Source organism: Chaetura pelagica, unplaced genomic scaffold, assembly GCF_000747805.2.
Source record: "Chaetura pelagica isolate M959 unplaced genomic scaffold, ChaPel_1.0 scaffold278, whole genome shotgun sequence".
In the NCBI taxonomy this organism is placed as follows: domain Eukaryota; kingdom Metazoa; phylum Chordata; class Aves; order Apodiformes; family Apodidae; genus Chaetura; species Chaetura pelagica.
In genome coordinates, this window is record NW_009954497.1 from 2,675,569 (window position 1) to 2,701,228 (window position 25,660).

General features: G+C 36.9%; 1 protein-coding gene across 1 annotated transcript in view; it reads left to right on the top strand.

The window, feature by feature from the left end:
- The window catches only part of SMYD3 (SET and MYND domain containing 3), a gene marked incomplete at its 5' end in the record, with an annotated part of 346,236 nt that overhangs the window by 3,598 nt on the left and 316,978 nt on the right, over positions 1-25,660 (top strand). Inside the window, 3 exons of the mRNA XM_010004615.1 lie at positions 1,810-1,917; positions 3,045-3,102; positions 8,132-8,268. Coding sequence (XP_010002917.1) covers positions 1,810-1,917; positions 3,045-3,102; positions 8,132-8,268 — 303 coding nt within the window. The remainder of the gene's footprint in view (positions 1-1,809; positions 1,918-3,044; positions 3,103-8,131; positions 8,269-25,660) is intronic.

Genomic DNA, 25,660 nt, shown 5'->3' on the forward strand with positions numbered 1-25,660 from the left:
AATTTTCTTGGTGGCAGTTACTAACAGAAGCTGTTTTTCTGAAGGTTTTTTTCCTTACTGCTTTATTCCTTTCTTAATTACTTACTGACTTTCCTTACTCCTTTATCTGTGATAAAATGTCACCTTCAGAAGCCCTTGGTTATTCTGAATTCCTGTCATTGTAGCAATATTTTCATATGTTCTGTTTTATCAATTTGCTTTTTCAAAGTATTTGAAACAGCTACGTGGTATCAAACATATACTGTGAATATGCAAATAAAACGTGTAAATATGGACTGTTGGAGATGAGCTTGGAGTTTCTGTAAGTTATGAACAGAACTTTTAGCTTGTAAAGACAGGAGAGAAAAACAAAAGGTGATCAGAAACCGACTGTCTCTTGCAACATGTTTCTTTAGTTGTAGACTCATTCTTGCTGCTCTTCCACATTGATCTGGGGGGACAAGGAACGGGGGAAAAGCGAATTACTTATTTCAGTATATACCAGCTTTTCCTCACCTTGTTTTTCTGTCTCTGCTTATGGAAGTGTCAGTCTTTGTCTGCTACTCTAATAAAAGTGGCCTGTAAACCAAACATTGCAGCTTCAGATGGTACATGCAACTAAAATATTTTTTATTTCTTCTGTTTTGGCAAATTTTGGTTACAGTAGCTGTTCCTTGTCTGAACTGTGAAAATACCATCTACAGTCCTTGTTTTGCAGCCCAGAAAAGCCATACCATTGCTTTACAGCAGTTTCATTTTAGTGAAGTGGATAGGTTCTGAAGACCACTGTGGTCTTGACTGTTGAGTTTACACTTGCTTAGACAGTTACATATGCTGGCAGAATTAAGATAGTCGATTTCAGTATCCCTTCTAGTTTCCTTCAGTCTTGTGAAGTATGCAGCTCCATCTCTTGCCACAATGAAATGAGACTCAGAGCTCATTTATTTATCTAATAAAAAAATTCAGCTAGCTGGAATGGTGATATCAAGTTGAATTAAGCTGATGATACTATTTATAGCCTGTTGCATAAAGGTAAAGAAAATTAGTTGTACAACAGGAGTATGGGCAAAAAAAGTGAAGATATTTCTTCTGGGTTTCTGTGCTGTTTTCATTCTGTCTTTACATGTTCCTTTTGTGCATAAAATGCACCAAAATCAATGTTCAAAAAAGTATGTTATGTACTATGTTGTCAGACATGAAGTCAGCCTGCATGAAGCAGGCTGGAGTAAGTTTTATATTGCCAAGGAACTGGACTGGGAACTTGACCATACAGTTTTTCATTTGTGTTTCTCTTAGATTTTCTTAAAGGTAAAGTAAAATTCTGGGATAGCATAATGTTGATACTCTTATGTCCTGAACCTGCACTGCTGTAGCTCCAATAACCATAATATCAGTTACACGATTATAACCTTAGAGGAGGGAATAATGGGATGGGGTTGTTTTGAGTAGATAACCCAGCCTGTTCCTTCCCACAACACTTAGACTACACTGAGAAAGCACCTTTGCTGCTGTTTCTTTCACAGTCAGCATCTGATGAAGTCTGTGTTGCTGGCGGCCAGAGTCAGTGGACATCAGTACCCAAGGAAGGTCTGCTTCCTGGTGCTTTAGAGCTGACTTCTGGCTCTGCAGCCATTCCTCCCAGCCCAGCTCAATTGCTGTGTTGCTGCTGTGGTTCTGAATCTCCAGGTTCAGCCTATGGCAAGGCTGAGCATGCTTGTTTGATAAATAGCTATATATATAAAAATATACATGTGTATATATATACAAAAAAGAGTATATAAAATAATGTGCTTTTTTTCTTACTATTCCTTTTAAAAAAAATCTTAATAGAAGGAAGCTTGGCTGGACCACAAGCGGGAATGCAGGTGTCTTAAGAGTGTGGAGCCCAATTTTCCTCCAGATTCTGTCAGACTTGCTGGCAGAATTGTTTTTAAACTAGTAAGTGACATTCTTTTAGATTTATTAAGTGTATCAGATTTGGATAAATACTTTTTCACTCTACATTTTTAATGTAATTAAGAGCTAGAAAGCTGAAGTGACTGGGGTTATGAAACAACATTGGACTGCCTATTGCATTCCAAGTTTACTCATTAATTTGCAAAAATGCTGAAAGGATCAAGAGGTACTAAAATCAACATAATTAAGTTCAAGGGACCTGTTTATCAACTTTCTCTTATTATGACTATGTGGCAGCATTCTAAACTTATTTCTACCTAGAAAAAAGCACAGAGTGTCACTGTTTTTTTCTTTGATCTACTGAAGTAATTGGTGCTTTTCCATTAACTTCACTGCAAACCTCATTCAGCCTAATTTGGATGGGTGGTAAGGATAGCAACACTGTTAGCTAGCCCTTCCTGTAGAGGGCACAATGCTATGCTGTCATTGTTGGGTTCTCTTAATCTCAATTATATGAGTGATTTTTTTTCTTTTTCTAAAATCTCTTGGAAGTCCTGGGTGTTTGACATTCCCACGGTTTGATTCACTTATGTGGACTAAATTTTCTGTTGGGTCAATCAGCTTATGACTGTGTGGGATTGTAAATCAAAAAAGATTTGCCCATTTTTTTACTGCCCCTGCCATGATACTGTTTGTCTTGGATGAAAACATGCAGTTGTTGTGGTCTGAAGTGATAAAATATGATTTAATGTCTTAATTTTTACATTGTTGGGAAAAGTGTGCACATAATTGTTTTTAAAGTGCAAATATGTACCCAACCATACTGTGCATTAATTATAGTCACATGAAATCTGAGACTGCTAACCTCATAAATTGCTTTCAATTATAGTGTGAAGGGCCAAAGTAAACTACTAATGCTAAGCTGCCAAAGGAAAAGGAAAGAATTAGTAGAAAGTGTTATAACACCAAGAAAAATGTAGTATTTTTATGATAGTTTACATTTACGGAAGGTATAGAATGACCAGATTCCGGGTGATGCCGTTGCCATTACCTGATTATCCTACAAGCATATTGCATTGGATAATCAATCTTGTAGAGTGTTTAAAGCATGCTATGCTATGTAAGTGTTAATTATCTGGGTTTTTTGTTTGTTTGTTTTTGTTTTACAGCTTAGACAATCAGTCTGCCTTTCTGAGAGTCTGTACTCTTTTTCTGATCTTCAGTCAAGTAAGTAATTACCAACCATATTGCAGGAAATGCTTCCAAGTTCTGCTTTACAGAATTGCCATCTGATTTCCTTGCCTTCTGAAAGTCTGCTCTGTAGAATAATAGAATCAAAGACAAAACCTGCTAAAAACCTCTGTGGGGAAGAACAGTTTTTTCCAAGATCAGGAATAAAACACCTGTGCCTTGTCTAAGCAAAGCTTCCGCCTGACTTTTTGGCTTTATTTTTTTTTCTCATTTCACAGTGTGCATCTTGTCTGTTCAGTTTTTAATTTACCTGATGTCCACCTTATTACATACAATGCAAATATTTTTATGTATGTACACAAAAATGCATTTTGTTTTACACTGAGATTTTTTTTTTTAAATATTTATGTGCTATAGCATAAAGCTTCAAAATAACTTCCAGAAAAAGGAGAGAAATCTGAAATTTACAGGGAATTTGTGTATGTCTTTCTTCTACATGACTTTCCACTGAGAAAAGAAGATAAAATTTACAGCTATTATTTTTGTGGTTTTACAAGGAAAGGATGCTCATTATAATCTCTCAGCAGAGATAATGCTAAAATAAAAAACATTTTTCCAGATTTTGCAGTAGCTTAATGACTTGTAAGGGAAGAAATACATCCTTAGTTAATTCTTGCATCTTGCTTAAAGGAGTTTTCTATACAGTTATGTGAATATTTTGACTAGCTCAACATTTTTTAGTGGTATTTAGGGCTTTGTCTATAATCTAGCTTGATCTGTTGATATAGTTAGGTAGAAATAAAAACTGCATACACATACCATAACTAGTATAATATCCTGATATTCTGCCACCTTCTCCCAAACTGCATGGGCAGAAGACCTTAGTAAGGTAACAAATTAAAAAGGATAGAGGGAATGCATTTCAGTAATTTAAAACAGCATGATCTTCTGCCATGCATATTCTCCAATCATGTAACAAAGGGTTATGGGGAATTAGGTGAGGATGTGAATTAAGACCAGCATTTCCAAATGCTCAAAAGAAGTTAAAATGGTGAAGACTACAGTAATTTCTCAGTACTCCTCAGGAGATAATCTCAGTTTCCCTTAACTTCAGTGGAGACAAGGGGAATAGTACAATAGGTTTTCTGGAGAGAAGATTGGTATGGGACAGTCCTGAGCTGCAATGAAGAAATGGTACAAAAATCAGTAAAATGGCTGGAAGCGCCTATTAAAATTCTCACTCTGAAGGAAATGCTGAGGTGGCCTGTGATACAAGTGAGATGACTGTCCTCTCTCTCACTGATGCAGAAAAAGCTGATCCATAACAAGTTAGTTTAGGAGGAGGCAAATGAGAGATCCATATCTACAGTTTCCTCTATATTTACTCTAAGAGCTTCAATAGCAATCCCTGTGTAATCTTCTTAACTCCAAAGTGCACGGTGTTGGGGACTCCTAGGCATTAACTGAAATTGGTAGTTTACAGCATGCAGTACAAATGGCTTATGATGCTTGCATAATCTTCTATAAAGGTTTTGACTAATTCTTTCCTTTTGGTGTTTTCACAGCTTCCCTGCTAGACTGAACAGAGGGTCTCTGGGGTTTTGCAGTTAGAATAGTCCAAAAGTGTTTTGGGATGATGTGATAACTTGTAGTAGCTGTGATGCTTTTTGCTGCCTCTGTGTCCTCAAAAAACTACTGTTATTTCATAACATTTTTTCTCATTTAACACACAATTTACAAATAGTGTTGATAAACATTTTACTTTCTTTTGGTACTGGGTAGAATCCATAGGAAAGCATTTTCTGTAGAAGTTTAAGTATATAGGGGAAAAGATTTTGTTGAAGGAATGCACTTGAGCAAGAAAGGTTATGATCCTCTGAAGCAAAAAAACTTCTCACGAAGCATCTGTATAAAAGAAGACAGTGTTTCAACAGTAATCAGAAATATGACAGATAGAATTCTAATTGATACTTATCTTTTTATTTTTGTTCTTTTTTCTTCCACCCCTCCTCTCCCATCAAAGTCCAAAATATTTGAAGATTGTTATTATCGCTATGCTCTCTCAGTGTCCTTTACACTATTACCTTTCAATGTTACTTTATACAGCTGAGTGATTTTTGTTGTGGATGGCTTACATAAATTGAATAAAAACATACACAATTTTATATACTTATTAAATAATTATCTGATAAATAAGTAATACATATATTTTAAAAACCCCACCACAACATGTGGAGGCACCTAGCCCTTTATAAAGTTCTATTCCCACCTCTATAATCCCTTCAAATTCATTGAATACCCTGAAACTCAGATTAAGTATCGGGGGTGTCTGTGTGCATTGTTACTTTTGCTAGTTCTCATTTAGTAGAAGACAATTCCTTATTTATGTGGTTCTACAGGCTTCCCTATCTGTTATGATCATTGTGAAGTCAACTTTTCTTTTGCTTACCAGGATTGAGTGTGTAAAGGAGTTTCTATGCTGTACTATGGGCAGAATTTTGCTACCTTACTTGTATTAGCTGCATAATTAAATCTCCATGCCTTTTAAAACTTTCCACAGGCCTTTTATAGCATTTTCTCTCCCACACCAGGGTTCTTAAAAATACAAAGTGAAAACATTAATACATTTAGTTTCATTTTGCTTTTGGCCTTGGCTTCTTGACGTGCGGTGAAAACCCAGTCTTGATCATTTGCCATGAAAGATCCCCTGGGACTTTTTGTTGGGATCATTAACTCTGATATCCTGGACAGATTCCAATGTGCATAATTGCATTCTGCTCCCATATCTGTCAGTTCTCCCAGAAGTTCCAGCTGGAGTCGGTATTCTTGTTCACATCTGTCCTAAACTGCAGTGTCCATTTATACCGTGCTGCTTACTTGATTCCTCTTCTCCATCCTAGAGATGCTTTATTTGCTTATAGTGAAGCAAATAATGCCTTCCTCTCTTTTTCATAATACATTTTGCAATGTACATCAGGTCTTTTAAGATGAATTACATGATGTCTCGAAAAATTACATTTGAAGCAAAAAGGATCTTTAGTTTCAAAGCAGTGTTTTATAAGAAATGCAAGTGTATGTTGTGGGGTTTTTTATTTGTTTAACTTGAGTTTTCTAGTAATCTAGAAGGTTGCTACTTTTATTGAAGACACGGTCCTCACACAGATGATACTTTTCTATATATGTATACATAGATTTCCATTTCTTGTGAAGTGCACACATCATTTCTAACACGTATATTAATTCTGGCTTTCAAAATCATCCTCAAATGTTCATATTATTAAGATGCACATGGGTATAAAAAGGCAAATACTGTGGTTAAATAGGCTTTGTGCCATGTATGGAGTGGCATATCTCAGCTATCTTAGTACTAACTGGTTTGAACTTTGTGAGGACCTGGATCTGATTGCTATGGAAGAGTGTGTCTTTCCTTAACGCTATTAGAGACAGACTACACGTAATATTCCTTTGGAGTAATTGTCTGCTCAGTATATTGCAAAGCTGCCCCAGGATAGCTTGTCGTTGGCATTTGAACAGCCATGACTGACCATTGGAATGGGAGCAGATCTTGCAAAGTGTTACTTTATGCTGAAACAGAAACAATATACAATAGATAATACTCTTGAGCTCTATCTGTAGGTAACACAGATGCCTCCTGGACTCTGTAGCATGAAGAGTGGTACATTTGCCATAATGTGATGTACTGCTAGGATTGCATCATTCAGCTAAGCAAGGTGGTCCCCAGCAGGGAAGACCTAAACAGAATGGAAGAGTCTGCAGATAAGGAAACCCCTACCAGACTAGAAGGAACTTGTAGTTGGTTCCACTGGAAGACTTCTGGCTGATAGCTGTCCATGGGTACTGTCCATTTAAGTTAGCCAGCATTTAGTACTCTGCCAGAAGTAGTTAACAGGAGATTATTAAAGCAGCCCACTTGTGTGGTGTGTGTGAAATGGAAATCCCATAATATCTAATATGCAGTCTACAAAATAGCCAGTACCTTCAACCAGAGAGATGGTGGGTGGGATAAAGCACAAAAGCCCATGTATTGTACACACTAGACAGCTGTTTAATCTATTCCAGTGATACCTGATTAATTGCATCCTCTTTTTAAGTGAGTGACTAGGAGTTAGCTGTTAAGAGGAGCACAGATCTTGAATTGTCCTTGCAGGAGGCCAACAAGTTTGAATCTAAAGTACGAGGAAGAACCTTTCTTGGGAAACCATTATTTCCATTCCCATTAAGGATAGGTGTTTAAAATAACAATTCACCATTATGCAGAGATGAAATTGATTCATAGTGCATAATGCTTGAATCTGTTAACCTTCACATTCTTCATTTAGGCCTTACACATTTTGTGCTAACTGACAGGAAAAAAGAAAATGTGAAGCAAGTAATCAGGCACTGAACTTACTAGGGCAGCTGAATTTCATTTTCTATGTTATCAGTGACCTGATGCATGTGTGATCACTATATTTCTTGCTGCTTCAGGATTCCTATCTGTACAGCACGAATAACAGTACTTTAGTATTTAATAAAGTGATATTTGCTTAATATTCTCCCTATCCATTCCATTTACCATCTGCTGTGTATGAAACTACCTTTTCGTCTAAAATACTTTCCCTTTTGATCTGCCAGCATAAAGTGTTTCTGACACATGTATGGAGAATGCAGTATAAAAGTATGCACTGCTGCAAGGAGGAAGGTACTGCTGTATAGGCTTTTAAGCACATTTTTAATGTTACAAACCCAAATAGCTTGTTAGATAGCTAATTTTCTACCTAATGTCTTACATCTTCTTACACATGTGCTTTATCTATTGATTTTTGATCTTTAACCATTGTATTCATATGATTTGGCAGTAGCAACCTGATAAACTCCTCTGTGTGTTGATAGGTAGCTGTCACACAAAGTGACAAATGTCCAGCCTCTGTCAAATTTGCCCTCTGCTGAGATTAATTCTGGGACTGGAAATGTCTAGACTGTATGGCTGCCATTGGACATTTTGAAAATGTTGGTGAAAGGTTCTTTTTATGACATGATGTATTTTTTTTCCTTTCCCCCAAAGATATTGAACAGTTAAGTGAAGAAATGAAAGATGGCCTCAGGCACCTTGCGCAGATGTTGCAACTGTATTTGAAAACAGAGATCCAGGATGTGTCTCACTTGCCACCTGCAATTGACTTTTTTCAGATTTTCACAAAAGTAAGTGTTAAAATGTGATTGCTTGACAACTCATAAATTATCCTGATTTATTTTTGAGTGGGAGTTCAATATATGCATGCAGACTGTGATATATGATAAAGTTAAATCAAACTGTTTTTTTTCTATTCAGTCCATATTTAAGCAGAAGTATAGCTTTTATATAACTGTAACACTTCAGCATTAAAGCAGCAGACAGAGGATATTTTTTCTTTCACTTTTTAAAGTTATCATGTTAAAGCTCTTGGAATGAAAAGTTGCATTAAAAACCAAACAAGTTAAAAAACAATTGGCAAACTCTTAGATGTTTTTCTTCTGATACAAACAAAAGGAAAAGACTCTTAAAAAAATTAAATTAAAATGTAATATATGATCTTTTACACTTAAAAATCTGTTTGCACAATTGTGGGATCTTTTTTGCTTTAGACAGAAGGAGTAGGAGTAATATAATCAATTGAATTGTGTTCTGGATTTTTTTATTGGTTATTAGACTGCTGTGCTTGAAGTTGCAATATTCCCTGAAAAAACACTCAGGCTGAAATATAACCAGGCAAAAGGGCTTATAGATAAAAACTTTATGTACTACCTAGTTTCCACTCAGACTTTTACTGTCTTGTGTTGGCACGCTGGTTTGGCCTGACCTTTGTCAGATGTATTTCACGTCAATGAGCATGCCGTGTTATCTGGTTTAGAGAATTTGTACAGCTGAAGATAAGGCTGAGTGTCAGATGATGATCACTTCCTAATTGGTTTGAACTGAGTTGCAGCTTGTAAGAAATTCTTTGCACATGTTGTTGCCTTCTAGGTAATAATAAGTTAAGATGGACACTGGCTCTGGTGACTTCACAGGAGTAGTGTGATGGTTGCTCAATGTATTGGAGCACTGGTGAAGAAAATAAGGAAGGTTTTAACATTTTTTATGCACACACATGCACAAGCATCTGCACATATATGCACATATATGCCTCTTCCCTTCCATGTATTTTACCAATGTGATGCAAGTGGACATCAAGGGCAGAGTGAAAGTCAGGATTTCCCAGCTCCATGTCCTGTTAACTGGACATCTAGGAATGCTCCTGTTAATGGCAACATTTGACCCACTATAGCCTTGCTATCACAAAAGTATTTTTAACTCAGTGTGTTCCTTATTTTGACTATGATTTTGCCCCTATTGTATTGAACATATTGCAAAATGCAGAGCTTTTAAGTTGTTGTTGCTTTTTTTCTTCTTTTTTTTTGTTTATTTTTCCCCATTTCTTTTCTTTTCTTCTGGAAGTTCAGAGCCTCTTAGATCATTAAAGCAGGTATCATTTCCTTCTTTTGCTTGTTTTGCTGACTCTGTGTTAGTCTGTCCTAGGAAAATGGAGAGCAAGTGACATACACCTATAATGGGTACAAGTACTTAATATCACTAACAATACAAAGAATTAATGGAAGGGACAGAAGAATCTGACTGAACAGGTGGGTTTGCTGGGAGAAAGGAGCTTTTGACTTAATATACCCATATGCTTTACATGTGAGTAAAATTAGTACCTCGTTTGGAGTTCTGTCAAGCACAATGCTTTTTGGAAAGCTCTGTTGTCACTCTCTAATTTTGCATATGGTAGTTTATAGCCTTCCCAATTTGGTTGTCAGATAAGTGTGCTATGATTTTAATATGCCTCTATGCCTAGTGAGGTAACAGCAGGCATTTTCTGATACTACCATAGAATAGTTTTTGGAAGATGAGCTGTGTGTCAATATGAAAAATACTGGTGTTTGGTTTTTTTTTTCCTTTTTTTTTTCTTTTTCTTCTTTTTTTTTTTTTTTTTCTTTTTTCTTTAAGGTGAACAGGGATACTTATTCCCAGCAGGTAAAATTTAAGGCTTTCGAACTGTAAAGTCTCTGATAAAAGACTTAGGCGGCCTCTTCTCTGTAGAGTAACTCTAAAAAAGACCAGCTGTGATGACTTCTTTGTGTGGTCATAGAATAAAGAGATACTAAAGATACATGACTTCAAGATGTAATCTTGTTTTCCCAACCTCTTCCAACATTCCTTTCAAGTTCAGTAGGTGCTTATTCTAACATTGAACTTTTTTGGATCAGTTCTTTCATTGCATGCCACAAAAAGATCCAGTCAGAGGTCATTTTTTATTCTGTTTGATGCTGGATCCTCAAGAAGGAAAATAAGCAAACAGCCAGACAAAAGAGAAAAATGGTCCTGCAGTGAGATGACTAAATTCCGGATAGTTCTTGGAAAATCTCCAACCTGATTTAGGTCAGAAGAGCTTCTCAGAAGCTCTTTTAAACAGTCCTCCTTCTCTGCTGGCCACTACTCTTCTCTTTGTGAAACTTAATTATAGCTTTATGCATTTGCTTGTGCGATTTAATGGATATAGAGTGCCCTTGAGTGCAAACTTGTGGAAACCTCCTATTGAATATCAAAGAAAGTTTTGCCATTTCTTTCCATGGGAATAGAATTTTACCTCAATATATTTTGAGTTTGCATAAGACCTGTGCAAGATATCAGCTCAACTGGGTGGGGAGGTGTTTCAGAAACATCATGTACCTTCCTTTTTGGCAGGGTTGCTCTATCCTTACTAGACAATTTGCTTTTGTATCAACTGTCCCTGGAGCTGGAGTTTGATTTTTTTCATTCTTGCTATCTGATCACTCTTCAGAAGCTCCAGTTTATTTCACATGCCATTTATCAAGGTTGTGACTGTTTTTAAAATTCCGATCCTCAGTATTAAACAGAATTATCTGCAGTTAATTACACGATAAAGCTTTAACTTCACTGAGACGTTTTCTAATGTCAAGATAAATTTTTGACACCATGGTTTTATGGTTTAATGATGTTTCCATAACCTTGAGATAAAATCAGTCCTTGCTTTTTATACTTCAGCTTTTACTTACATGTGTGAGGAGGTGGCCTGGAATCCTGTGAGACATTTAATGGTTGCAGGATAAGGAACTGAATTTTTTGTTATACTTTTATGCTTCTTTGCATAATAACAGACAGAACCATGTAACTGTTTCAGATGCTGAATGAAATCTCTGCCTGTCATGTTGACTCCACTGACTGGAGACCAAATATAGGGTTGGTGTCTTACATAGAATTGCAACTACTCATGTAAGAATTAACTTTTTGAACATTTTAAAATTTTCTGAAAACTTTTTTATTTTGGCAATTAATAAGAAAAAATAAGAGATTCTGATGTTAAAAAATGTTAGCTATTTTAAAGTTCTCCTAATTTCAGACCCTTGCATTTACAAAAATAGTAAGTTCTGTGCAGCCTCTGTCATTACATACCAGTAAGGTAAAATCCAGTGAAAGTTAATGAACTGTAACCTCACAGATTGCTACAGGAGTTTAATAATCTTAAACCAGAATTTTAGTGGAAAAGAAAAAGTTTCTAAAGGATGTTTTGATGAAACAATTGATAAGAAACTTTTGAAAAAAGGATGCTGGATTGAAGATTCTTGGGGACCCCGTAGACCAGAGATGATACTTTAGGGAGATTTCTATTTCAGAAGTAAAGTTTCTGTTGTGTAAGATTTCATTTTCTGGACAGTATCTTAACTGCATGTGGAGTGGTAGGGAGCAGAGAGAGAATTTTTAGCTTTCTGATCTTTTCCTACAGTTCCAATCTCACAATTTTTTTTTCTTATGAGTAGATTCTACTTTGAAAACAGATGTGCTGCCTTCATTCAGCTCACTGGAGAGGTCACACGTTCTGTATTTGTGTGAGCTGAATGTGCCCCTTCATACAGGTAGTGTGCTGCCCACCACCATCTTCACAGGTGCTGTCCTACTGTTTCCTTTTCAGGGCAGTTTAGAATTGACAGAGATCAATGATAGAGTAAAAACAGGTCTGAGTAGTCATAGAGCTCAAAGTCTGGGATGAAAAAGAAAGGCAGTATCCGTGTACATTGGAAACAGATGTGTATCTTTCATGTGGCATACTATTTTTTTTCCTACCTCTTTTTTGTTTTATTTTAGTTGAAATTAAAGTGATGAAGAAGTAAAAGTTTCATGCTGTATAGCAGTCTCTGTATACCCACAGACAGCTTTATCTGAAAGACCAGTTATCTGTTTAGGCTATTGGTAATTGATTTTACTTTTATCTGAAGAAGAAGTAAAGAGGCTGCTGTAAAGTGCAGAGGCACACACTTCTAGAGGCAAAATTACCTGATCTATTTAAAATCTTTTTTTTTTTTTTTTAATTCCTCCTGTCAAATTTTAAATATATTTTACTTGTTCTACATTTTCAGTACTTATTTTTTATTCAGCTCAATGCTTTGAAAGAATTTATTATCAATATAAAATATATTATTACCAATTAAAAAACCCTTAGTATTAGAAGGGATTTGGTAGGTATCTGCCCAGGCAGAAGAGAACTGGGAGTTGAGCACATGGCCTTTGTAAAGTCTGAATACTATATTCTGGTAATCTATTTGGGTACCTTTTTAAGTAGAAGTTGAATGAAACAGCCTCAATTATATCGCTGGAAAAAGTCAGGTAGTCTTCCAAGTTTTCTTGGAAGACTTTTGAAGACGAGATACATTTGCCTGGGCGAGATACTGTTTTAGCATCACTTTCAGGAGGTTACTTTTTCTTAGGATTCACTAGTTATCTTAGCAATCCATGTTAGCAGGGAAATTAAAGTGGTTTGTACCAGGAAAGTCAAAAGGAGTATTAGGATAAAATTAGGAGTAAGGTTACGAGCAAGTTAAGAGTTAAAGGTACACAGGTGGAGGTTGGTTTCTGATGTCATGTTTGCTAATCTGATTAACTGTGGATGCACTTGTTTAGTGTCCTCATGATTAGGAGGCCAGGTTCTTTTTCTGGAAATGACAAAAGGAAATGCATATTTATCCCTCATTGCTCTTTGTGTAATTTAAACCTAATGTAGGTTGCTACATGTCTTATGCAAACTTGTGTGTTTATCATAAATTGAAGACCAGGACAGTACTGACAATTTTTTTTAGTTATGGCCCAGGAAACTACTTTGCAAAAAGGTTTTCCTTTACATATTTCTTTTTTCCTATAATTCCAAAGTCTTGTAATTTCCAGAAATCATTATACCTGAAGCAACAGTGCTTAAGCCTGGTTGCTCAACATTCAATTGCATTTCATCAATCTTCTTGACTTTTATTTTAGAGTTGGAGGGGTGTGTTCCTACTCATCAAATGATATCAGAACCTTTTTCTCTGACTATTGCCATTACAAGTCTATTACATGAAATTTCTGAATATCTTTCTATCTAAAATGTTCTTGATTTAGTGTTTTTGTTGATAATGCTGTATTTGGTGAGAATATGGATATGGTGTGTCCTCTCTCCTGTTCTCTTTCTGCATAGTTTTAAGCCATTGGAAGCTTATGACAGTTAGGGACTGACTTGTGATTATCAGAAATATTGTACTCAGTTACTGCCTAAATAATTTCAGGAGAATTTTTCCTGTACTCTCTTTTCAGTATATTCCACAGGAGCATAACAGAACTCATGGTAGACCATCATACTTGTTTTCAGAAGACACGAATTATCACTTTACTAGCATTTCTTGTTGATTTTAGGGAGTTGTCTTGTCTAACAAGAAGACAATAAGCTGAGATCAACCTCTGCTTTTTCAGTACATAAACCCAAAGTAAATGGGAAAAGCTAAGTGTATTAGGAGAAAACTATGCACTGGTTCATGCAGCATAGAAAGCAACCAAGATTTATTTGAATAATGGTTTTAATTGTTTTAATACTTTAACTTCAGCACTTTAAACTCACTTTTTTGGTGATAATCCAGCAACTGAGACCCTGGAAAGATTCAGATGCCTGCACGTGCTACCTGCCCAAATGGCTCCTTTTGGTTTGTTAGACAGTCTTGCAGAAGCCTGGGCTTGCCACTGGAAGCTAATGGGCAGATCTTTTTCCCCCCTAGAGTTGAGTACAGCACTAGAAAATGTCTACAATGCAGACTAATTTCTGGCATAACTTTCATTCTACATCTTAGCTTTTTTGAGGGAGGCTAATATTTCATAAATACAGGGAGGGGGAAAAGTCAGGAGGTTGTTTTGTAGCAAGAGAAGGTAGGTAAAATCCTGGGGTAATTTAATAATTCATTTACTCGGTCTGGGATTAAATGGTTCACTTCTTCTTCTATCAATTCTGCTACACTCAAAACCTGTCTGAATGTGTTCCTATGTGATCTACTCTAGGTGATCCTTCTCTAGCGGAGGGGTTGGACTAGATGATCTTCAGAGGTCCCTTCCAACCCCAACTACTCTGTGATTCTTTGATTCTTTCTGAGACTTATTGGAAGCACTGTGCAAGTGAAAAGCATTATTGCCATTTAACAAACATGCCAAAATCATAGGCAGAGACAAATGAAGGCTAAAACAGTCACCTTCCTATTTGCCACTTCATCCTGCTAAGTTGGACATAAGAAAAAGCTAGAAAAGAGTCTGGAGAAGTAAATGGCAGGGTAGTGTCAGCTATTTTGCAACTCTTGCTTTTTAAAAATTTTTGTTTGTTTGTTTGTTTTTTCCTCTCTCTGCTTTAGGTCTAAAGCTGTGATACAGCTGTGCAGAACTGAAAATGATCCAGGTGGCCAGGGACTTAATTACTACTACTTTGCCTAATGCTGCTCAAAGCATATTCAGAAAACACAATGTTTAAAAAAATAATGGTCTCTGACATGTGATATAGATCAGTCTCTTCTGGTACTCCTACAGAAATGAACTGGAAACAGTAATGATAAAAAGCTTTAGTGGTTACAGCAACTGGAATGCATGCACAAAAATATGTGGGGTGAGGCACCTTCTATGTTTAGGAAAAGCCAGCATGAAACAAGGTCATGGAGGCATTTAGTAAAGATCTCAGTAGTAAATGAAAAGCACATCCTCTATCAGCAATTTTAAAAGCCTCTAATTGAGGAGGATAAGCCTGATAACTGCTTGAAATGCTGTTGGCAGCAAACTGTTCTATCCTTGTCTTTAGGATGACCGGCAGTGGGGCTGCTTAAAGCATTTTTGCTTGTTTGTTTTGGCTGTGAGCTCAGCTGGAATTCTGTGTGGCAGGATTATTAATCAACTCTGAGATTTGTTTAACATGTTTAGTAGATGAAAAGGCTAAAAATTGTTTTCCTTGCAGAATGGCGTTTGAATAGATTGATAGTCTATTGAAAAAATACCATGCTCTTTGAATGTAAGATGGGGACCAATGCATTTATCATAGAATCATTAAGGTTGGACAAGTCCTTCAAGATCATCAAGTCCACCCATCGGCTCTAGACCCCCACAACCACTAAACCATCTCCTGAAGCATCACATCTACCCATTTTTTAAACATCTCCAGGGACGGTGCCTCTACCACCTCCCTGGGCAGGGAGTATTTGTGGTGTTACTGTTGAATTGCTGTTATCTCAGCTGCTTCAAAACCTTTCTAAAAATTAGTGGACCTTTGTCTAAGGTGTCCTTCTGTCACAGGGAGGCATTTCAGTAGGTATCAATTAAATTATACCTACCTACATGAAATTTAGTTCTTAAAAGTATGATCTTTCCCTATTCCCCACTATATGAGTATATATTTTATTAACACTGTAGTTGTGATGTTACGATTTTTGTGTATGTCTCCTATTGCATTGAAACTACTCCTATGTTTGTTCTGGAAGTAAGATGGAGAAAGAAACAGTAGTCATACTGGGTCAAGATCACAGTCTAATTGATTCACTATCCTGTATGGGTGAGCAGCAGTCACAAAGTGGTTGTAGCACTGATCTACACTGTGAGCTGGCTTGAGATCAGTTAGCTTGTACGATAGAACCTTGAAGGTGACAAAGTCTAATTTACACAGTTTTTTGTCATGGCAGTGGGTATAGCTATTCCATAATAGTATCTGGCAGCAGATACTGTGGAGCAAGGTGCAAAAACTCTGTAATTGATGGGCATGATGATTTGTCATAGCTTCCTTGCTTGCATCAGCCTACACACCTGCCCTACAAGTTCCCATGCTGTCCTCAGGTAGTTAGGTGTTGACTGACTGGCAGAGTCAGATGCAGGAATATTTCCTTTAGGAGCTCATCTAATTTGCCTTGGTGGTTTAATTTTAATATTTTATTTTTTTTCCCCTCCATGTCCACCCCTTTCTTCTTGGTTGTGTAAATACTGACTAGATTTTTTCATGCTTGTAACAATCAACTAATTGCATTTCTTCTTACAGATCCTTTGAAACTTCCTGTGCTGGTTATGGGCTTTTTAAAATTTTAAATGTGTGCACTCAGATATGTCCCTAATGTCATAGATACTGCAGATGATGGATTTCAACATTCCTCCCTTCTGAATTTAAAGTAATTGTGGGCTGTTATTAAGGCTTTTATAATCGCTTTTGGAAATTTGGGGCTATTTTTCTTAGTTTAAAATAGAAAAACTGCAGGATTAAATCTCCCTTCTATCTCCCATTTCACAATAACATTTTTCAATCTGTCAACAAACCTGGTGCTTTGCCTGTACTCACAGCTATAATATTAATCTTCTTTCTTCTTCCATTACTGTCAAGGCCAAGGTTTCACTCCACTTTCAGTGGAAACTGGATTGGACACCCACTCATTGATGGATTATTTCTATGCATCACACAATCCCTGAAGACAGAGTTGACTACAGTCATTGTGTAGATAGGCAGGATGTGTTTATGTTTTGCTACTAGTATAGGCAGAAATGGTGACGTGTCAGCTTACTAGTTTGTCAATATTAATCCAGTGTTGTGGGTGAAAATACTTATTTGGGCCACTAGCTTGGGAAGACAGTAAAGAAGGGAGGTGCATAAATTATTTGCTTTCTGTAACATCAATTTCCTCTGCAATGCAGAAATTACAGAGACTAAATAATGCTGACATGTTTCTCATTCTGTAGTCATTTCAGCCTTACTGAATAAGCTTGTACTCAAATTAAAAAAAATCTGTGTTTAAGACAGCAACTTGCGCTCTGTGTTTCTGCTGTCTAATCTTTTGAAGAGTCATGGATGGTTGATTTTATACTTCACAGAGAAGAAGGTAAAACTGGCTGGTAGTGAGCCATTCTGGTAACAGCATAGAATTCCTTATTTTGCTTTTACTTATTGCTTTTTTTATTTTATTTTATTTTATTTGACACAGTACCCATCATCTGTGTTACTTTACATGACATGCATCTGAAATGAGCTCCTCTCAAAAAATGAGAGATTTAACTTCCCTAGATTTTATAATTAATGTTGCATGCATTGTCTTTGTTTTCTTGTGTGTTAAAAGGGAATTATGTTTATAGTTCTATAAAAAGCTAAATACTGACTGAGGAAGCAGCTTGTCTTGAGGATAAAATGATAGTGCTGGACTTTTTACACTGGATTTGGACCAATGACAAATATAAGTCAAACAGTGTTTGCTGTCTTAATTAGGCAAGATCATTATATTTTTACTTCCACAGCAATATTCCTCCGCTCTCCAGACCTAACTTTTTAGACATATCAAACAATCAGCTATTAATTTTTGATGTAAGTTCCAGTTCATTTGACTGAAAAGCCACAATTCTGAATACAAGCTCCAGTGGTAAAGCTTAGGGCAGCATTTCTCCAGTTTGCCCCCATTCTGTCAGTTTGCCAGCAATGAAACTCAGACCAAAATTTGTACTGTTACCTGGGTGATGTAACTAGGCTGACTCCACATCTGATGGATGATAGGAATGGCCAGGAGAAGAATTCAGCTTGTTTTAATATCCTTGTACCTGCTAGTTAGAACAGGAATAAGTGTATTTAACTATCTTCTGTTAAAAGAATATACCTGAGTATATAACAGTGGCTGCTGAGAATTACAGCAGTATTTGTACCATCCTCTTCACCAAGCATGAACCCCAAGGTATGAAAGATAGAACCAATTTGGGGTAATTGTGTTAATTGTGATTTTGAAAAATGTGTTTTTGTGGTTAATTCTAACTTAACACGGATCTCTAAAAGACTTCTTTACTTAATGAAGAAGTTAATGGATATGCTTTGTATCTTTTATTTCTTTAACTCTTCTTGCGGTATCTTGTCATAGCATATAGAAACTCTGTAACAGCAGGATCTGGTACAACATTAATGGTTCTTATTTGCAATACTTGCATCTTCTTGAAGCTGCTGAATTTAGATAGCTTTGCTGATTTCTCACAATGGCACCTGCTGCTGTCGGGTGATATCACCTGCAGCAGCAGGTGCCATCAGTAGATAATGAATCATAGTGCATGTTCTTGTGTCAGAAAGACAAAAGCAAATCTGTATGTGGGCATGAGATCAGAGGTAACATCTCCATGCCAAATAGATAGAGATGTGTCTGGTTGCTTGTGTGTTCTGGAAGGTGATCGATCGGTATGGCTCCAGTGGGAGAGTGAATCAAAAACTGGGAGCATCCAGATCTGTAAGCAGAGTGTTTTCAGCAAGGGATATTTGACCATGAGGCAGCCTACTGTTTGGGAGAATGGTAAGCATATGCACATCTGCTTGTCAAGCATTTTGCTGCCAGATATTTTTCTTTGAAAGTTATCTGCTAACCAGGGAATTGCACTACAAACAACAAAATGAATATAAATTATGCTGGCAAACCTGCCCATGGTAAAAACAAACCAACCAACCCAGTTTAATAGGTCCACAGTGGTATGATTTCAGGTTACTCTTTTTACTACTATTTAAATGTTGTAGATTCACATTATATTAAATTTGTAAATTCAGTTTTCTGTCACTCCGTTTCTAGATGAGAGGAATGTGGGGTCTCATGAGAAAGGCACAGAAAAAGAACAGGCCTGGTTACTAGGGGAGAACACAGTGTTTTCCACTTAACTTTGAGACAACGTTTGACTACTGCAGTTTGCTGCCAGAGCATTTCTTGATTGTTTGGGAGGAGAATACAGATATTTGTAGAAACTTAAAAGAATGTGCCTAAGTGTGAGAAATGGAGCCGATGAGGGAAGAGTGGACTGGTGGGTTGTTTCTTACTCATTTGTGTTGTTCATCTTGCTTTGTATTAATTATTATACTAGTGTTAGTCTGTGTATATATAAGGAAGGGAAGTTGTTAAATTTATATCACATTACACTTCTAATCACTCTGTCTTGCTGATACACATATGACTGGAGTTTTATTGTCATTATGCAGTTTGATGAGGATTTCCCTGGACTACATTTTTGCATTGCTGGGGTGGAGGGGAGAATTGATGCACAGACAGAAAGAAGATGAAACTTCTTGCACTGGGCTTGTTGGATCAAGCAAGCATATATTAACAGCAATTTGTATTTATAGTGAGACCGCATCTGCAGGATTGTGTCCAGTTCTGGGCTCCCCAGTTCAAGAGGGACAGGGATTTACTTGAGAGAGTCCAACAGAGGACTATGAGGATGATTAAGGATGGGAACACCTGTCTTATTAAGGAAGGCTGAGAGACCTGGGGTATTTAGTTTAGAGAAGACTGAGAGGGAACCTTATTAATATATATAAATATCTGAAGGATGGGTGTCAAGAAGGAGGGGCCAGTCTCTTTTCATTCATGCCCTGTGATAGGGCAAGGGGCAGTGAATGCAAACTAGAGCACAGAGAGTTCCACCTCAACATGAGGAAGAATTTCTTTACTGTAAAGGTTAAGGAATACTGGAACAGGCTGCCCTGTGGAGTCTCCTTCTCTGGAGACATTCAAGAGCTTTCAAGGGAGTGTTTCTGTGTGACCTGTCCTTGGTGGTCCTGCTCTGGCAAGGGGTTGGACTTAATGATCTCCAAAGGTGCTTTCCAACACATACCATTCAGTGATTCTGTTATTTTTCTGAGCTGTTTAACTCCACAGCTGTCAGCTTTCCATTGTGTGAAGGTAGGAATGTGTCACATTTTGCCTTTCTGTGGCAACTGATATTCACCAAGGATTAAGTAGGGAATGCTTGATTGTCTGATGATAATTCTGTAATTAGTATTGGTAGACCAATAAAATTTTCTCCATCCACCTTAGCCTGTCATTGCAATTCTAAAAATAAAAGTACTCAGTCAGTAAATGGGAAGCCCTGAGTATATGAATACTCTTGCCACTCTTTAGAATCAAAATTGCACAGAATATTTGGAGGATGTTCAAGAGAGAGGGCAGGTGGCTGCTCTAGCTCATGCAAGCAAATGATGTTGATGAAATTAATGTAATGATAAATAGTGGAATTTAGAATAATGTGGCACAAGGCTTTGATTTATAGTTCCAAGTAAAGCTGAGTTCTCAGAAAATAAGATACAGTAAAAGATCTGAGTATGGATCCTACAAAGTTCATTTGGTCTTTTTAAAATGTGTAACTACCTTTGTTTAAATAGTTGACTTTGCTCTTCTCCAGTAACATTAATGTATAACTACATCAAATGGAAAGAAAACCAATATATTTTTATATCCAAAATTCCTGAAAGATTTTTAAAGCTCAAATATAATTTTGCATAGTGATGTTTATCTACCATTCTGGCTCAGATTGCAGATTAGTTTACAATACCAGTTGACTTACTTTCTCTGAATTTTGAGAGGTAGGGCTGAATTCTGCAGCTTCTGCTTTTGCCTGTGTGTTCTAAAGTTTTACTCTTGGAAAACTGGCCTTGGCAGACTGGATTACACCTGTACAGGCTTTACCCTCCTCAGAATTGAGCGTAGCCTTTTCTTGATAAAAGGAAAGCTACCACCAACTGCAATGCACTATCTACATCTTTAGGAGGTCTTTAAACCCCCAGAAATAGGGTTCAGAAGCTGACCTCCTTGAGGTGGACCCTCAAGTTTCATGTGCCTGTGCATGCTGTGCTGCCATCTGCTCCAAGCTTTGCTACTGAAGCTCATTTATTTCCTGCATTTGCAGTGCAATATTCCTCTGCTCATACCCCTTGTGCTAGATGCAGACTTGGTTAGGGAGTTCACTGATGGGTCATGTGCAAGGTCCTGGAGGAGGTGCTGCTCTTCAGCTGGAGTGCCATCCTGTTGGAAGACACAACTGCCAGCTGCATCTGCACTCCAGGGACCTTACCCTGCTGTGTGCTTCCATGTACCAAGGCATGAACCTGTCCTGGGACTGCGTGGCTAGGCATGTACGTACTGTTTGACTTGGGTATCCATTGCCAAAATATGGCCCTCTATTGAACCTTGTGTGTTGAAATTCAGTCATCAGAAGTCCCACCATTGATTTAGTGGGATTTGAGACATGATTTGAATTTATTTATTGCTGCTTAGGAACAAGCAGGAAACTAACTAGAATTTTTCCAACCCTGATTGGTTGCCAGAAGCTGCCTACCTCCTCTCCCATGTTAGTCTGTCTTGGTAAGTCAGTCTACCTTCCCATATCTACCTTAGCTCTTCTATGTTCTGGGAGATGTATTCAAATTATGTTCAGCACAGTGCGAGTATGTTCAGTGTGAGAGGTACACAATGGAATAGTTGTTACCACTAGAAGCATTGTTCATACTGTTTTGATATAGGTTAGAATGAATTAATTAGCACTATTGCTATTATTATAGTGTTACTAATTAATCTTACATGCAGTCTTATGCTATAAAAAACTTTCAGTAAGAACAATTTCACTTTTGCAACTGGAATGTGGTGTTATGCAAAATAAAAAAAAGGTAAGGTTGCTTGGGGTTTCACAATTATGTCACATTTTCTGGGCAAAATAAATCAGGAATATTACAGATCACACAACTTCTGTATGTGAGAGTTATACAGAAGAGTGTAGGTGAATCCATGAACTCTGAATCCCTAAGACTTTTATAACTGTCATGAAACTCAGTCTTATGGCAGAACTCTCTGAAATCACTTGGAAAATATTATTGACATCTTTGTTGTAAGTTAAGGCACTCATCATCTTACAGACATGCTTGTGTACTTTGGAAGTTAGGATGAAAACTACTTTAAAAAGTATATCCCATGAAAACACTTTTGGTCTCTGATGCTAACATATGGCTGTTACAAATGCTTCTGCTCCTGGGGGGCCAGCCTGTAATTAACATCTGAAAAGATACACTGGAAAATGAATTGTGACTTTCAGAATGCCACTGGATTTCATAGCTATGGGGATATTTGTATTTATTGAAAAGTAATACGTGCTTGGAAATGCAGAACGCTGCTCTGATACTCTCTTGAGACATCTGTCCTTGATTAGCTGTTTGAATCAGCAATGTTATGTGTTTGTGTCTTGTTGCTGAGGAAACTATCATTGATAGCTTCTTTTGAGAAAGAAAAGCAGCAGAATAAAATGTGCTCATTTAGTGCTTCATTCTGTGGTTGAAACATGGCCTAAATTAACTCTTACTCATTTAATTTCTTGAGTGCTTTGTGGTTCTGTGACTGAATAATTGGGAAAAACATATAGCTATCATGTGGTATAAAAGATAACCTGCAAAAGAATTTAGTTATTCACTTATTTGTATTAATAGACTTTACCCATGAAAAAATATTTCAGATGTATTTCTAGTAGTGGTAAGTTGAAAGAAGCAGTTACCTTTTATGTCTTCTAATGTGAGACAAACTCTTTTTCAATATCTTGCATTTGAGGTTTCAACAGTTGTTACCAACAGCCTACCTGTCTAGGCTAAGTAGCTATTGGATCACACCAGAATACTTCAAATGAAATTCTTTTAGTAAATAAGTGCTTCTTCAGATTTCTGGAACTCATTTTACTGTAAGGATCTGGCACTGCCTAAGCAGAAAAGATTGTTGGTATTAAATATAAAAAAAGTTTGTTATTTACTTATTTCCTGGCAAATGGAGAGTTGAAATATGAATACATCAATGGCAGTGAAAAAATAAATATTTTTAAAGTATTTTCTAGAATTTTCCAGGGGTTCTTATATACATACAGAATCAAGGCTAAGTTCATGATACTGATACTCTTTGAGTGGTGTGTGTTCATTACAGAAGAATTCCGAAGGACTTCAAAGGGATGTGTGTTTCAGCTGAAACACACGATCTTCTTCAGAGAAAAGAGGGAGGTCCATTGTGAGACATAAAACTTCATTAACAGCTTTAGTGTTGCTGCCCTTATTGAAAAGATCTGGCTCTCTCCTTGAATCTAAATGATTTTATGTTGGGTCTGTCTGAATGCAGCATGATAATGCTACACTTAGAGAAATGCATTCTGTGGGAATGGCTGCAGGAAAGGATTGTTGCAAACAGAACAGCTATATAGGCAGGAGTATCAGCTAGGGGATAGAAAGGATTGAAAAGAGCAGAAGAGGCAATCCAAAGGTTATTTGAGCGAGGTCAAAAAAGGGGACATTTTCTAATGGTTCAAAATAGAATAAAGAAGACATTTCACCGCAGTATTTATTTTCTCTTCTTGCAGTGTTACTGGATTACCAGAAAATCCATCATATAAATAACATTAGCATTATTTGTAACTGCTTTCTACTCTTTGGGTAAATGCTAATCCATGTGTGTTAAGAAACCATTACATTGAGGTAAAATCTGATAGAAAAAATATATCAATTTAACTTTACTGTGGTTTGGTATCAACTGACTGCTTTTGTGAAGACAGTGTTAGCAGCTAGGTCTGGACAGGACAAGATATAGAAATTTTCAGCGAAATCCCACATGAGTTTTATGGCTGCAGTGGAGTTATCTCTGCCCTTTGAGAAGTTTGTTGTCACAGAAGTGAAGTAAGATTTAATGGGTCTTTTCTTTTTAATAATTTAAAATGTATCATTGACTTTCAGTGAAAGCTGAGCTAAAATCAGGAAATGTTGATCGTGTGGGACATGATCTAGGATTGAATCATTCATGTTTATCCCTTTTGGCATTCATTGCTTTTTTGAAATTTGCTTGGTTTAGCATTAGAAAAGAGAGTGAAGAATAATCTCAATACAAAATTATTATAGGTGGTATTTCTGTGTAGGCTTGGCTTTGTCAGGAGAACTCGTTGTGACTGTTGGGTAATTATGAGGTGGGAATTGCCCCTGGAAATCCAAATGCAATAGATTACCGTGCATGACTTAAAAGCTGGGCTTTTTTGCTTTCTTTAAAGGGATGTTGTTGTTGATAGTGACTTTTCATTTTTTTCTGTTAAATACAACCCATTTTGATAGACTAGTTTTGAATCTTATTTTTCTTTATTCAAAAGGCACTACGTCAACTTCTTCAAGGCCAACTCTGATTGTTTTGAATAAAATGATTAATGATTAAATGCTGCTTCCAGAAGTTACTTTCTTAAGGGAGGCTCTATTTGTTCTTGTGTTGTAACAAAATAATTTCAAAGAGTCAAAGGGGTAAGACTAGTTCACATTAAAGCTCTGCTGTCTTCAACGACCTGTTTACATAATATAAATTAAGCTCAACTGGGTCAGTATATTGTAATCTAATAATGTTAATGCAATGATTCACTTTTAAAAAAAATAATGTTATCATTTATAAGATTGCTGTTTCCTGACCCTTGACCTTAAAAAAATGAACTCTTATATGATTAAGTCCAAGACCTTTTTTTTTTTAAAAAATATTTCAATTAAGAAAATACTGTTTTTAAGGTGAGAGTAAAAAACCAAGAAACCATTTGACACACTTGTGGAAAGGCAGAACTAAGGGGTAGGTGGCCTTTTCCTATTCTACGATTAGCTTCAGATTGAGAGATACCAGATCAATGAGGAAAGGGCCAGAGTTCCAGTCACAGTTGCAGTTAATCTACTATTTTCACGGTAAAGAAGCTTTGGATCTAATCACAATTGTTTTAACAAAGTCCTTTAAAAAAGGTGTAAAATTTTGCACTGATACAGTTCATTGCTTTGAAAGTGGACATCTTCTCTGGCTTGGTTACTCTACCAAACAGAAGCATGAGATTCTGCAATGCTATAGAATATTTGAAATTATTTTACTCACAGGTAGTTTTGGATCCTGATCAAAACTGAATCTCTTGTTTCTGTGTTTCTGCAACAGTGGAATCATTAGATCTGCTATAATTTACATTGGTTAAAGCTATGGAAGAAAAGGATATGATAATATAATTATACCACTCTTGGCTTACAATGCCAGTGAGAAGCAAATCAGCAAAGCTTTGGAGAGCACATAAACAGAATTTCACCCAAAGTAGCACTTGTCTTGTTCATGTATTCTTCCCTTGACTGCTGCTGGCCACTTTCATAGGCAGGCTAAAAGGCTTCATGGACTTTGAGTCTGCACTGGCAGAGATGTGGGATGTTTTGAAGGTGTCTCAGGCTGCTGAGCAGTTCCCACTGGGTAAAGGGCAGCTCTGAGGTCTGGCTGCAAGTTCTGGGTAAGGCACCTGAGCAAGCTTTCAGGTGTGAGCCAGGTGGTGGCTGTGCCCTGTGGCTACTGTGAGCACCGCTAAAAATCATTAAGCAGCTGTGTTTCACCTGACCTTTGGGGTGGGGAGGAATTATACAGAGCTGCTGTGGTTGAGCTATGCTGAAGTACAGCAACT